Below are 16267 nucleotides of genomic sequence, written 5' to 3'. Positions count from 1 at the left end.
ACGGCTTTGTAGTTCCTCGGGAAATAGAATTTAAAAATTTAGAAAAGAATGTCTCTAGAGGTGGGACTAAGAGAGAGATGTGTGAGACACAAAAGGAAGGGTAGTCAGAGAAGAGGGGAAGTGGGTCACAGGTCTGGGCGGGTGAGGGCGGAAGCTGCATTAGCAAGGTGAAATGCTGTGGGGAAGTCTGCATGCAGGGGGAGGGCTGGTAAACTTCACAACGAGGCCACCATCTGTGAACGAGAAGAAGGCATCTCAGTGGAGTAGTGCCATGAGACCCGATAGATTTGTTGAACAAGTAGTCTTTGAGTGTCTACAGTGCTGGCGCTGGTCTAGATGGTGGGGACCCGGCAGTGAGTGTAGTGAATGACCAATTGCAAGGGTTAAGGAGTTAGTAGTGTGTAAGAAGGTGTGCTGCTAATGCTAGGAAGAAAAAAGTAGAGGTGGAAGGATAAATAGGGGAAGTGAGCGATGCCATTTAGGGGAGAACTGAGCCCATTCACAGCCAGCAGGGGAGACTCAAGCCTCAAGAATAAGGACATGAGGGAGACAGGAGGCTGAAGGCTCAACATCCTTGGAAAGGAGTAGTCTTATCTGGAAAGAGAAGCAAAGGAAGAGAGAAAGAGGTGCTGTCTGCAATGACTCTAAAGTGGGGAGATGGCGTGGGAAGGCAAGCCAGTCTGTCAGAGGCGGTCCTTTCTGCTGGCTCCTGCATCTATAAATGGGGGATTAAGTCTTACCCCCAGAGAGTGGTCGTGGGATTCGAACAAGACAGTACTGTTAAGGCCCTTAGCAGAGGGCCTGGTATACATGCAGAGCCCTTACTACACGTGAAGAAAAGACTGATAGGGAGGAAGGAGAGTGCAGGTGGGCTCAGGGGCCTGAAGTGAGTGAGGTTTGCGGGTCCAGGTGGGGGGAAGAGGGACAATGGTTAATAAATGAATTCTTCACTCTAGCAAGAAACTGGGGGGGGGGGGAGGGTGATGCAGAGGGGGTAAAGGAGGAGACATTCTAAGGTCACTAACTCTGCCTTGTCAGTACCTTCCCTGGTAGCACTCAGGCAGTAGGCCAAAAAGTGTAATTAAGCGCGTCTTGCTGCCCCCAAATTTCTCCCTAGAGATTGTCTGAAATTATAAGGGCTTAAAATGAATTAATAAATAAATATCCCTGAAGAAGGGGTATGGAGAAGACTCGCAGTATTTAATACTTTAGACTGACTTAGCCAGCGTATTAGGTTTAACAAAAGCAGAGCTGTCACTCAACAGTGAGGGCAGGGCTGCTGCTCCCAGGGAGCCGGAAGGAAGGCAGGGCACAGGAGAGGGAACAGAGGCCTGGAAGGCAGCTGGGAAGATGAAAGGGAGGTAGGGAAGGTTCCAAAGAAAGCAGAAAGGCGGGTGTTGAAACAAAGAGTCCAGGATTATAAGCCATACAAAGGAGAGCTGGGAATTCTTTAGGTCACCTGTGAGGCAGCTTGGCCAGAAGTCTGCCGTTAAGTTTTATGCTTTCCTTCATAGCCTCTCTTGGTGTTTCACCTTCCCTCTTCCCTGAATTTCACATAGCATCTTTGTTATCTAGAGGGTCAGAAATGGCAAACTTTTAGAAAATAAAACAGAGCTGGAGAGGACCTCATATATTCTCTTGTTTAACCTTATTTTACAAATGTGGAAACTGAGGCTCAGAGGGAAGTGACTTGTTCAAGGTCACACAGCAAACCAGGTGCTAAACCAGAACTAGAAGAGCCCTAGAATACTGCCTTGTGTTCCACAGTACCCGACCATCTGCTTAATAAAACCTACAGCTTGCTGAAGTTCCTGCTCATCCAGAGAACACAAAGCATGACTCCTCCTTTGTGGAAGTTAATGATTAAAACCTAGTCTGATCTAAAGCATCTAACCATAGTTAATAATTAAGCCAATTTCTGTGAGAAAAGACATTTCAAACAGAAGAGTGGAGTGTTCTCTTCAGCTAAATCTATAGGCCTTCAAATTGTAGTAGCATAAACTGTACAATTACAACATTTCAAGTATGCTTAAAAATATTTCAAAATACAATACCTTAACCTCTGTAGCTTACATTTTCTTTTCATTGCATGCCACATGATGGGTCCTGATAAAATGGTTTTGTAACTTTTCAAGAAGGAATTTAACTAAAGTGACTTCACTTAGTGTTTGAGTGAACTAGGTAATAAAATCTGTTTGCTGTGTTCGCTGTCTCCAGATAGGGCTGTAATTACACCACATAAGGAAGAAAGGTAGCTGAGTCTCAATCTAGATCATTTATGTAAACTCAGCCTTCTTGTCAACGGTGTTCTCATATTGCATGCATGCAAACCTCAAAAATCATCTCCTATGAACCACAGAGAGACAGTGTCCAATTGCAGGGCTGTGAGATTGCTTATATTCTTTCTGTAATTGGATGTCTGTGGTTCAAGACCAAAATTTGACACTCAGAGGCTAAAAAAAAAAAAAAAATCACCAATGAATTCCCCAGTACAACAATTATATATCTGACACTTGTAAAAATTAAAGGTATTCTCTACACCAACGTATTACAAATGAATACATTTACTTGAAAAAAGAAGCATCCTGTTCAGCTTAAAAAAAAAAAAGTTTGGTTCTTTGAAATGTGTTTGAAAAAATTTGGTCTTCCAGAAAGAAAAACAGGCAATTCCTACTATAACCAAGTTAACATTTGATAACATTTTAATCTCCTACTTCAAATATTTGGCATTATTTTTTCAGCAGTTTCCCCCGCAAAATCTTACAGAACCCAAGAAGCACAAAGTATATCCATACTGCATCTATAAATACAAAGACATAATTGCAAGAAGACAAAGCATGTTTTTTTTTCTTAATTATTAAACTACCCTCCGTTAAGAAAAATTGGTCACTGGTTTTTGATTTGACAGTCCTCCCTGGCTGGCATTGATAGTGTTTCTCTTGACACCTGCAGCTTCCAGCTTGCCCTGTCCTCTCTAGAAGGAAAACCACAGGCCACCGCCCTGGCGCCATCCCTGGCTCAGTCCAATCAATAAGGACTTATTTCCTGTCCATTTGCTGAGGTCACAGGAGCGAATCTCATTAATTATTTCTGCTACTGAAGCCTCAAGTGTGCTTCTGGCGTGACAACTGAAAACTGCTTGACCTTTTTTCTTCTAATTTTGTTTGTAGCAGTTCCAAAAAGAAGGCAGTATTCATTTAGCAGTGTGGTAAAAAGAAAAAAAAATGTATATGTTGTTAAAGTCATTAACACATTTAGATCTTTCATCATGAAAGCTCTCCCGATCACCTCATTCCCCAGTTTTTTTCAGCTAACGAACAATAGTCTTTTTAATTTGGTGTCACGAAAATCTGGTCACAGCAAACACAATGTTTTCTAAAGCAGTTCTGGCCTCCGAGGGAGGAAAGCTCTCCAGGGCCTCCAGTGCCTTGTTTCCATGGTAACGACACAGGTCAATAGCTGAAGTCACACCTTTGCCAGCTTTGATTGTTTCTCGCAACTGTTAAGAAACAAATGCACAGTAAAAGTCAGTTTTTAAGGTACCACAATTAAATTGGGGAGGAGAGGTGGAAAACAAAGAAGGGGAGAAACAGTACAGATTCACTGTTTCTGCTTTTGAGGTTAAAGAGGACACCATTCTCCAGTGATTTTGAGGCACTAACATTCCCTAAGGCTGCTAGGTTTCGGCCCTCCAGAGCAGAACAATAGGCTCCAATTAGCCTAATTACACCTCTTCCCCAACTCCCGCCCTGTGATATCTTGAAGTGGGCCCTGCTGGCGGGTGGTGGTGATGAAGGCAGAGGGCATTTACATCTCTGACATTCTGAATTCAGCAGTCTGATATTCTCAGGTGAGGAAGGCTTCACTAACATCCTAGTTAATAACTAATATTTTTACATTGTATGTTGACACAATAGTCCATGTGAAAATTCAAGAAAGACACATAGTGTTAGATCTGAGCACTACATTATTAAAACTGTAAGACTTTGGGAGGAATGAATTAAAATATGCTTCGTGAAGAATAAAGTCAACTCTTGCCCACAAATGGTGTTGACTTCCAATCCCTCTCCCTGAGGACTGGAAAGGACCAATACAATGGTTACACTTTAGAGCTGAAAAAGACTTACAATGATTTGGCCGGTCCACTTCCCCTTGCCCCGATTCCATCTTCTCAGTGAATACCTCTAATGTCTGCTTTACTCCCTAAATCAGAAACTCGGGAGTCCTCCTTCATTCATTCAGGCACCATGGCTCACCCATGACTGAACTTTCTGGCTCCCCACTAGGTTGGTTGGGGCCCAGTGACAAGTTCTAGTCCATGAGACATGAATGGTGCGTGTCACTTCTGGGCTGTAGCATTTAACGGTCCATGTGAGTCCCGCCAGAGGTTTCCCTCTGGTACATCAATCAGTCACATTGAAGAAGCTCCTCAGGTTGGATCCCCGAGTGGCCACAGTGAGCAATCACGGTGCCTCTCCAACCTGCACAGGACATGTAGTATGGGCAAGAAACACATCTGTTGTCTGAAGAGACTGTCAGGTTGTCTGCGGCCATCTTGACTGATATACTCACTAAGCCCCAGCCATTCTATCTCATACAAAGCCCTCAAATTATCATCTGCTCTTCACTCTCATTGCCACATTAGTTCAGGCTATTATCATTGCCTGCCTGGGTTAGTTTTGCAATCACCTCCTAAAGAGTCTTCCCACCAACAGTTCTTTGCCCCTGGACTCCATCCTTCACGCTGCCAAGAAGATCTTTATAAAAAGCAAATGTGATCTTGCTTAAAACCCTCCACTGCCTTCTAATAGCTTTAAGGAAAAAGAAGTCCAAGCTCTTCCATGAGGCATGGAAGTCCTTTCCCTTTCCGCCGTTTCATCATTACTTAGGGAAACTACTTGCAGCTGATGGCTTGAGACAGTCTCCACACACACCCCTCGCCCCATCAAGCTTCCCAAATTCCACTTGGGTGGAATGTACACAGCTAGGATGACAGCCCTAAGGGGCTAGGTGCCCTTCTTCCTTGGGGTTCCTGGAGTGCCCTGTGCATATGTGGAGTACAGCATTATTATATAGTGTTGTATTTTAATTCTCCATTCACTTATCTATCTCTTCATTAGACTTGGAGCTATCGTATAATGCATGAAACATAAAGGAATAAAAGAAATAACGTGCTTTACTCCCCTAATTATAGAGATGAGAGGAGAGGGCCAGAGAAGCTCAGCGGCTCACACATGATCATAGATGGATAGTGACAAAGCTGCGATCAGAAGCCAGTTTTCCTAACACCCAGTCCAGTGGCACTTAATATTATACTCTGCCAGACTCTCAGGATTCTACAGGTATTTCCACACTGCATATGAACTCTGGTATTGTTTCAGCCTAGGGTTCCCTGGCTTCCTGCCATCACTGAATGCATGAAGGCACTAAAATGGTCCTGGGTATCAGAGGCAGCCAGACTCAAACTCCTCTTCTAGCTCCCATCTTAGAGAGGCCAGTTAACTGCTCTGAGTTCTAAATGGGGATTATATCAGTCCCTTGTAGGACTGCTGGGGGGGTACTGCATGAGACAGTATAGAGTGCTTGACAGTGTCTAAAACACTATAGATATTCAGAACAACTTAATTCTTCTTCCTCCTCAAGCCCTTAGCCATTGCTAAGAAAGCTGCCCCATCCAAAATAGATCAAGTCTATTTTAGCTTGATGCACAGCAACCTCAAAGGTAGTTGAACTTGGATCAGACGAGCCTTAAAGATTAAAAAAAATGAAAAAGAAAGAACATGCTTCTTATTTTCATTATCTTTAATTCCTTCAAATCTAAATTAGACTGGCCAACATTCTCTATTCTGGACTTCTAGGTTGGTAACTGCAGGCAAGTGGATATCTGCATGACTGGATTTCAATTTGTAAATATTAATTGAGCACCTACTATGTGTAAAGAGTACAATGATCCTTTTCTGCTTTATGGGTCAGGAACTAACGAAGGGTATACTGTGAAAAGCAGCAAATGAAGGGACTACAGATGACCAGAGAAATGAGAGCAACTTTGATTAGAAGAGATTTAAGAGGGCCTTACAGAAAAGGGATTTAAGGCATGTCCTGAGAATGTTGATAAGTAGTTATGGCGTCGGGGTAGCAAGAAAATTATAGGGAAAGAGAATAGCTTGAACAAAGGCACAGAGGAGACCAGAGCGAATGAAGCCAGATTGGTGTGATACTTTGCAGGAGTAGGTGCGAGGGGACCCAGGTGGGCTCTGAAAACCAACCTAAGAACTTTATTAAAAAAATTTTTTTCATTATCAAATATTTTATTTATTTTTTTTATTTTTTGGCTGTGCTGCATGGCATGCGGGATGTTAGTTCCCTGACCAGGGATCGAACCCATGCCCCCTGCAGTGGAAGCGCAGTGTCTTAACCATTGGACCAGCAGGGAAATCCCTCAAATATTTTAAAAGTACAGAAAAGTTGAAAGAGTAGCCCAGGAGTTGGCAACCTATGGCCTCAGGCCAAATTTGGCCCTCCTGTTTTTATAAATTAAGTTCTGCTGGAATATAACCATGCTCATTTATTTAACTATTGTCTATGGTTGTTTCTGTGCTATAACGGCAGACCTACAGAGTTGAGTAGCTGCCACAGAGACTGTATGGATTGCAAAGCCTAAAATATTTACACTTTGGCCTTTACAGGAAGTCTGTGACTTCTGGATGTAGCATAATTAATGAACGCATATCTTCTACCTAGATTCAACAACCATTAATATATTGCTATTTCTGCTCTATCTACTTGTCTGTGTGTGTTTTCTGAATCATTTGAAAGTAAGCTGTTTAAGCTGGTATATTAGGTCTCCAGAGGAGGAAAAAGCCCTATTTGTAGCACTTGCAGATTTCTGTGGTATAAATACTCCCATCATGGCTGATTTCAAGCTACCAAGGGTTGTAGAATCACAAAATTCTTGAATATTTAACAACTGGCTCTCAGCTGGTAGGAGGAGGCTTGGACATACCACAGGCTGCAGGATGCTTTACCCTTGTTTTGAGAAGCATCTCCAAAGATAAGAACATTCTCCTACATGGCCAGAATACTATTATCACAGCTCGGAAAGTTAACAGTAATCCTCTCCTATTATCAATACCTAGTCCATCTGCAAATTTCCCCAATTGGCTTCAAAATGTCTTTTTTAGCCTTTTTCTCCCCCCCAAACCACAGTGAATCCTGGTTTACACACTGCATTCATCTGTTATGACACTTTAAACTTCTTTTTCCCACTATGATATTGCCATTTTGAAAGGACCAAGCTATGTGGTACAATGTTCCACATTCTGTGTTTCTCTGATTGCTACGCTTAGTTTGTTAGTCTGTAAACTTTATTCAGTCAGGCTCAACTGAATATTTGATGGTGACTTATATGGTATTTAACCCTACAATGAAGGGTAATTCAGACTAGGGCAAAATAGCACCCAGGAGGACATCACTAAAAGTTACTCAAGCCCTAAAAGAGTTAATTTCTCTTCCCCAATGACTACTGTACTTCCAGTTAATACTCCAATCTGCTCTCCACAGGGTTGGCTCCCAGGACTTTGCATACCAAGGACCCGATAGCTTCCACGTGTAAAATGCCCATTTCAGAACTCCTCAGTAATCTAATCCTTCATGGAAGGCATTATTCCTCACAGGCATCTGTATACACTTCCACCAACTAAACATATACTGGCTCAAAGGAAATCCTTTAGATATAATTAATAGCACATAAATGAGACTCGTTTTTACTATAGATTAGGCCATGAGTTTATCCAGAAAAATACAATCTTGTCCTTTGTAAATAAATGCGACAAAAGACACATTAAGTTGGAGTTCCTAAACTTGGCTGATCATAAGATTCATCTGGGGAGCTTTCAAATGCAGATGCCTAGGCCTCATTCCTGGAGATGGATTCAGTAAGGCCTAAAAAAAAAATGCTTCTTTTTTTTATGCTTTTTTAAAATGCTAATAGTGATTAGCATCATTCCAATGATTAGCCAGATTTGGGAGTACCTCACTCCCCGGGGCATGTATTTTGAGAGATTGTATTTTAAAACTGTCATGTTGGGTTTATATCGTTTTTTTTTTTTTCTTTTGCGGTATGCGGGTCTCTCAGTTGTGGCCTCTCCCGTTGCGGAGCACGGGCCCCAGACGCGCAGGCTCAGCGGCCATGGCTCACGGGCCTAGCTGCTCCGCGGCATGTGGCATCTTCCCAGACCGGGGCACGAACCCGTGTCCCCTGCATCGGCAGGCGGACTCTCAACCACTGCGCCACCAGGGAAGTCCTATATTGTTTTAACCACACTTCCAAAGGGTTGTCCTTGTGATGCTCAAATTAAATTTAGCAAGCATTTATTAGGCACCTATATGGTATAGGTATATAGTAGGGGCTGGAGGTACAGAGAAAACACAGTTGCTGCCCCCAGGACCACTGTTAGAGGGCTTGTCATAGGGCTACAGAACCAGAGAGGGTTGAATGGAACACTGAGGGATCGGGCCCGTGACCTTGGTTCTAATAACTGCAAGAGAAAAGACCACAATTAAAAAAAAAAAATTTCCGCTTTTGCCTTCCCCTACATTTTGACTGGGCAAATTCCCAGTTGATGCATAGGTAGAACTTTCCATATTAGGATGTGGCTAGAAACGCTAGTATGCCCACTCTGGCCTTTACGGCCTGAAAAACACTTTAGCTGTAAGATAAATTAAAAAATACAAAATCGTGAATTATCAGTCTGCATTTTATTTCCCTGATATAGCACTTTAGGGCAATAATGTAATTAAATCTCTAATGAAGTCAACTGAATAATTGTGTAAGTGCAGAATCACCCGAAATAAATTAAGTCCAAATCCCCTGCTAGAGGATCCAATTAAAGATATTAACACAAAGAGGATCCACAGTACTTAAAATGCATTATTATTTAACATTTATTAAAAGGTGTTATTAAACACCTTTTCCGTGATAAATGTTGCTTTTATGAGACCCTCTTGAGAAATCATTGTATGCCTCTGAAAACTAGTTGGTTTGAAAGTCCTCTTAAAATATTAAAGGCAAGCCCTTGCCAGGGGATCTAAGCAGCTTTAGAAGATGTGGGGGCAGCAGTCGCTTCTCTCCAATGAAATCAGAAGAAAACCTTAGACCTAGAAGAAACCCCAAGCACCATCGTCGCTTCTCACCTCGTTTTGCAGGAGAAGACACTGGATGAGAGAGGCTAAGTGATGTGGACCAGAGTCAAGAGCAAATTTGAGAAATGGCCTAGGTTTCATTTCTGCACATCCAGAGCTCTTCCGCTCTATAGCACTGGAAAAGATTTGGAGATAGCCCCAAATTTTCTTTCACCCAACCAGATAGAGTGCTTAGAGAGAACAGGGATACTAAAACTCATCTGGAAGACGGGGCAGACCTTGTTCTGAAGAAACCATAAAATAGAGAGTAAGGGAGTATGAAACAATATGTTAAAGTTTTGTTTTGTTTTTAAATGGTTGAACAGCTGGATAAGGGTAAAAGGAAACAAATGGAAGCCATGCTGTTATGGGAAGAGAACACATACCTCTCAACCAAGTGGTAGAAGTGGACCATGCTTCCTTAATAGAGATTATACAGCTGGCAGAAAGGTATGATGCAGTAATGATACGGGACTTCAACCTCTGAACATCTGCTAAAACTTGCATTCTATAGTTGACAAATTCCTGGTGTGCCTAACTGATAATCTTACGTATTAGAAGATAGAAGAAGTGCTTTTTGCTTAATTATGTCAGCATAATTGGATATAAAGGTGATAGGAATTAACAAAAAATTAATGCCATCTTGGTATTAGAATCAGTCCTTAGAAAGGCCTAGCAGGAATGGGTTTGGACACCCAGACTATATGTTAGGAAAGTGCATTGCAAAAATAAGTTTAGTGAAAAGATTGCCATTAACTATAACTGGAAATAAAGCTCAAGGGTGATGGAAGCCTCTGAAAAACTAAATTCCAACAATGTCATACTTAATTATGAAAGTGACCAAAATAATGGCTACTGTATAAGCTCTCTCAGGGCTCTCATTTGAGAAGGTCAGGGGGGTAAAAGGAGGAGCCTACGATCCCCTCCACTGCTGAGCATTTCCTCTGCACAGAGCACCACTGTGGAGACAGGGCACTATCCCTGTTTTGAAGGAGCTGACAAGAGAGATGTACAAACCTGTAAAAATTGTGTGGGACTCCACCCAGAGGCTTGTATTGTCACCAGGACACTTGCCACAAGTGTTTTTCAAGTGCTGTTCCTCACAGAAAATGTTCAGAAACAAACAACCTTGTCAGAATCTGCTAAAGGCTGATGGGCATGCATGAGGGAAGGAGATGATGACAAAAATAAGGGGCTCCCAGATGTAAAGGCTGTATGTTGAGTAAGAACAAGTATGTGCAAGTATTTGCAAAAGATAATATACCATTAACACTCCCTAACACCATACACAAAAGTAAACTCAAAATGGATGAAAGACCTAAATGTAAGGCCAGACACTATAAAACTCTTAGAGGAAAACATAGGCAGCACACTCTATGACATAAATCACAGCAAGATCCTTTTTGACCCACCTCCTAGAGAAATGGAAATAAAACCAAAAATAAACAAATGGGACCTAATGAAACTTAAAAGCTTTTGCACAGCAAAGGAAACCATAAACAAGACGAAAGGACAACCCTCAGAATGGGAGAAAATATTTGCAAATGAAGCAACTGACAAAGGATTAATCTCCAAAATACACAAGCAGCTCATGCAGCTCAATATCAAAGAAACAAACAACCCAATCCAAAAATGGGCAGAAGACCTAAATAGACATTTCTCCAAAGAATATATACAGATTGCCAACAAACACATGAAAGAACGCTCAACATCACTAATCATTACAGAAATGCAAATCAAAACCATAATGAGGTATCACCTCACACCAGTCAGAATGGCCATCATCAAAAAGTATACAAACAATAAATGCTGGAGAGGGTGTGGAGAAAGGGGAACCCTCTTGCACTGTTGGTGGGAATGTAAATTGATACAGCCACTATGGAGAACAGTATGGAGGTTCCTTAAAAAACTAAAAATAGAACTACCATATGACCCAGCAATCCCACTACTGGGCATATACCCTGAGAAAACCATAATTCAAAGAGTCATGTACCACAATGTTCATTGCAGCACTATTTACAACAGCCAGGACATGGAAGCAACCTAAGTGTCCATCAGCAGATGAATGGATAAAGAAGATGTGGCACATATATACAATGGAATATTACTCAGCCATACAAAGAAATGAAATTGAGTTATTTGTAGTGAGGTGGACAGACCTAGAGTCTGTCATACAGAGTGAAGTAAGTCAGAAAGAGAAAAACAAATACTGTATGCTAACACATATATATGGAATCTAAAAAAGAATGGTTCTAATGAACCTAGGGGCAGGACAGGAATAAAGATGCAGACGTACAGAATGGACTTGAGGACACGGGGAGGGGGAAGGGTAAGCTGGGATGAAGTGAGAGAGTGGCATGGACATATATACACTACCAAATGTAAAATAGATAGATAGTGGGAAGCAGCCGCATAGCACAGAGAGATCAGCTCAGTGCTTTGTGACCATGTGCAGGGGTGGGATAGGGAGGCGGGAGGGAGACGCAAGAGGGAGGGGATATGGGGATATATGTAAATGTATAGCTGATTCATTTTGTTATAAAGCGGAAACTAACACACCATTGTAAAGCAATTATACTTCAGTAAAGATGTTAAAAAGAAAAAGATAATATACTATTGAAAGAAGAAAAAGGAAATAGAACAACTGAAGAATGAGTTCAAAGTTGTAAAGACTAAAATAAATTCCATGAAGAGGGGCCTTTAAAGATGAAATGTGCATTCACATAGCCCATTACAGGTTGTCAGGGGGGCCTTGGATGCAGCTACCATCCTGGCTTCTGTTGTCCTTTGCTTTCCAAGAACACCCACCCTCCCATTCCAAACATCATATTATCCTCTAGGACAAATAACTGTGCAGCACCCCACTGAGCCCCTCCCTGCAGCAACTATCTCACTCTTTTTTTCTGATGTTCTTGTCCAGCTTTCATCCTCTAACACTTCCCTTCTCTGTCTTCCTCCTCACTCTGGAGGCCTAGCTTCTGGTCTAGGGCACCTTCACTGACGCACTCACCCACCTCTGTTCTGCTCTCATGCTCAGAACGCACATAACTGTCCTTCCTGGCTACTGAAAGACTGTGAGAAATGTCACAGATGGGAGAGTCGAATGACTAATGCCTTCCAACACAGGACAAAAAAGAAAAAGATGAGGACGAATGTGCATTCTGGAACACAGATCTGTGAGCTTATGAAAATTACGGCAAAATTCCAGAAAAGGTTATTAAATAGACAGTTTGTGAGATCTCGAGAAAAGGCAGCAGTGATAGCAGCCCCAAGGTAGGTGGGTCACAATGAGCACATTATGACAAAACACTCTCATTTTTCTTTTGATATTAACTTGGCTGTTAGCTTCAGAAATAGTAAAGATAGAGTATATACAGATTATGGAAACTTAGTCGTGGATAAGACAGAGAAATGGGATCTGTATAAGAGTTTGGCAATATGGATTCAAATACGTAAAATAACTATTCTTAGAAAATGTTTAGTAGTGGATTTATATTGAGCAGAAAAGCGATCTCTAGTGTTGTGCTACAAGCCTCAATACTTGGTTCCTTTCCCTTAACACAGTGCTTGAATGAAGATGAAGAAGAAATGCATATTAAATTTTAATTTTCAGATGTCATATAGCCAAGAGAGAAAGGCAACACATGGATAGCATCAAAATCTTAATGGTTTTGACATGTTGAGCAATAGACTGATACTAGCCAGATGAAATGTAACAGGGCAACTGTATCGTTGAGCATTTAGGTTTCAAAAACTAATTGCAAAAGTTTAAACCTCAGTTTGGCAGTGACTCATAAAAAAATGCTGAAAATCTTTGATAACCACATTCTGTATATAAGCCAAAACTATGATGTAGATATTGAAAAAAAAAAAAAGCAAACGCAAACTTTGGCAGTATAAACAGATGTACATGTCCCAAAGACAGGCAGGAACAGTCTCACCGCAATCTTTAATAGTCAATCATGTTTAGAAAACTATGTTCAGTCCTGGGTGCCATGTCTCAAGAAGGACACTGACAAGATAGAAAGGGTCCAGTGTTGGGATGAAGAAATATTTGGAAACATGTCATTTAAGGAATGTTTAACCTGGAAGAAAGGATTAAAGGAAGATATTAAACCCATCTTCAAACTTCTAAAGCAATTAAATGGGAGAAGGAGCAGTCTTGCTCTATAAGCTTCAGGGAACAGAACAAAGAGCAAGATGAGGTTTCTAGGAAGTTTTAATTTCAGTAACAAACAAGAAAGAGCTTTCAAATGACTAGAGTTTGTCTAACACGAATAGTTTTTTTTTTTGACAAGCTGTTAACTCCCTATTATTTAAAGTCCTCAGCGACTCGATGCTCACATCAGAAAAAGGTATGAATGAAACTCTAAGCTGAAGGGGGAGGTGGCACAAGGCTGCCTCCAAGGTCCCATGCAACGTCAACACCCTAGCTGACGGTGCTTCAGCTGAATGGTTTTGCCAGCTTCTGAGTGGCAAGACTTGGTACAAAAGGAAAAGCTACAATTAAAACCTTTCTCTAATACAAGAAACTGTGAAATGTACTACAAACAACATAAAAATTTCCTTTTTGCTTAGAAAAACGAATTATTTAAAAGGATCTATAGGAAAAAAAATCTACTGATCTACTGACCTTATTAAATATCTTATTTTGGCAAAAGTGGAAGGAGGTGGAAATAAGAGAATTTTTAGTTATTATATTTCCTCAGTCACATTAATTCATATGCCAACATACAATTAGAATGGTAGTGCTTCCCAATATTAAAATAGTAATAATATTAATAATAGCAATAACAACAAAGACAATCCCATACTTACATGTGCCTAGCACTGTGGTAATATATTTATATCTATATAATATATATAGATATCTATAAGATATATATAATAGTACCTACCTCATAGGGCTGTTGTGAGGATTGTACATCTATCTATCTATCTATCTATCTTCTGTTCTATATACCCTATGAGGTGTGTGTGTATCTGTCAATCCATCTATCTATCTATCTATCTATCTATCTATCTATCTATCTACCTATCTATCTATCTAGGAAAACATTAGAATTTCCTTTGAGAAGAGAACACATACCTATGTTAATAATGTCCTTTGCACAAGGGCAAACTTTTAAAATACACATCACAGATTAAAAGAATAAATCAAGTCAAATACCTTTGGATAAAACCATATTTACAGAGATGACAGAAAACTGAAGCCATCATTAGATTAATTATGTACCTCTATTACAATATATGCATTTTTTTCTACCACAAGGAAAAATGCCATATGGTTGTAGAACAAATGTCAATAGGAATTGGAGGTGGAAAATTTCCACATTTTCTGAGAAGAAAAAGCCATACATATCTCAATTGATTAAGTATACTCTTCTGGACATTTTTTCTTTTTTTTTTTTTAAACAAAAAGGCACTGAACAAGACTACGGCGTTACAAAACAAAGCTAATATATTTGTAGTTTAAAAATTCTTAATAATAAAACCTTTTTTTTTTTAACTAAAAATCTCAACCAAAGACTCTGCCTGCAGCAGTGGTATTTGGGGTTTCACACAACAGGACACTGCCTCATGTCATTTTCACAATTTTTTTTTTTTTTCCCTCGGTACACGGGCCTCTCACTGTTGTGGCCTCTCCCGTTGCGGAGCACAGGCTCCGGATGCGCAGGCTCAGCGGCCATGGCTCACGGGCCCAGCCGCTCCGCGGCATGTGGGATCTTCCCAGACCGGGGCACGAACCCGTGTCCCCTGCATCGGCAGGCGGACTCTCAACAACTGCGCCACCAGGGAAGCCCCATTTTCACGATTTTTTAAAAACCAATTTCAGGGTTCATCATACTACATTTAAGTCACTGAATAAAGCATTATTCAGTGCTAATAATAAAGCATTATTCAATGAGTTCAAAATGATAAACATAATTTATCCCATGCTTTAACATTTTTACTGTTCCCTAAAATATCAGATTATTTTTCTTTTGTAAAATAGCCTGCAAAATTACTATAATATAGAATTGTATTGAGCTTTAAGATATTCACTTTTAACACGTTCTATTTGTTGTCTTGCAGAATTAAAATCATTCTGTATAACTGTGTGAGAGTGCAGGACACACATGACGTTTGTTACACTGTTCTTCTTTGCCCTGGCCAAGTTCTGGAAGCCCATGGAGATGGGAGGTAAGAGAGGTGGACTCTGGGAAAAACAAAATGCCATGTATTTCCAGACACGATGGTCTTTCAAGCACCTTGGAGCAGAATCCTCCAGATGAAGCCACACAGGAACCTTTTTTTTCTTATAATATGATGAGATGTTCTCCTCCTAAGACTGATTAATTCATTTATGCTATTTCATAAAAATATGAAAAATAATCATAGAGAGGCAGTGAGCAAACTTTGGTAGGGAAACTCTGGACCTGGACATGTGTGACCTTGGGCAAAGCAACTTCTCTAAGCCCACCTCACCTATAAAATCACAGAGGTAGTATTTATGTCACAGGCAATTATGATGAGGAACAAATAAGATAATGTATGTGAAATTCCTCTGACATCAATGAAATGCTACACAAAGGCAAGGTTTGAAGAGTAAGTGAGCACTGGGTTCATTGCAAACCTTACGTGTAACATTTTTAATGATGTACCTGCCTTTAACTATAAACATTCATAGATTATTTTACATAGATTCATGAAGATGTTTTAAATATTTAAAAACTGTGATTATTAGTGAATAGGAAACATGCTTGTTTTGAAAAATGAATTTCCAAATCATCTTGACCATTTAAAATTCAGTCTATTCCCCTTAAAAGGAAAAAAGAAAAAAACATAATAAAGACAGGTAAGGTATCATTTTTCTCGCCCTCTCTTCCACACATGACTCTGTTAGGCTCGGTCTGGACGGTGTGTGGCCTCCCACTGAGAGTGAGATTTCAGAACTGACTTCAAGGCTCAGCCTCTCAACTAAGTACATTTATGAGTCTGTGCTGTGAACTACTATCCACAAAAACCTGAACATAACCAAACAACACATTTCATACAAATTATCATTTCTGAATATATATGTATATTATATGTATAAATACCTCTA

General features: G+C 40.4%; 1 protein-coding gene across 3 annotated transcripts in view; it reads right to left on the bottom strand.

Moving 5' to 3' along the window:
• PDSS2 (decaprenyl diphosphate synthase subunit 2) overlaps positions 1-16267 on the bottom strand; it is a 267557-nt gene that overhangs the window by 6395 nt on the left and 244895 nt on the right. The window contains exon 7 of one of the 3 annotated variants that reach the window (XM_060114837.1): positions 2596-3499. The exons of 1 other annotated variant lie outside the window; for it this stretch is intronic. In XM_060114837.1, the coding sequence (XP_059970820.1) occupies positions 3341-3499 (159 nt within the window). In that variant the 3' untranslated portion in view covers positions 2596-3340. Of the gene's footprint in view, positions 1-2595; positions 3500-16267 lie in introns of those variants that run through there. One more of the 3 variants, XM_060114835.1, reaches the window with a different exon arrangement.

Source organism: Mesoplodon densirostris, chromosome 12 (genome assembly GCF_025265405.1).
Source record: "Mesoplodon densirostris isolate mMesDen1 chromosome 12, mMesDen1 primary haplotype, whole genome shotgun sequence".
NCBI lineage: Eukaryota > Metazoa > Chordata > Mammalia > Artiodactyla > Ziphiidae > Mesoplodon > Mesoplodon densirostris.
Note: the sequence above shows the minus strand (reverse complement) of the source record. Positions and strands in the feature narration are given on the sequence as shown.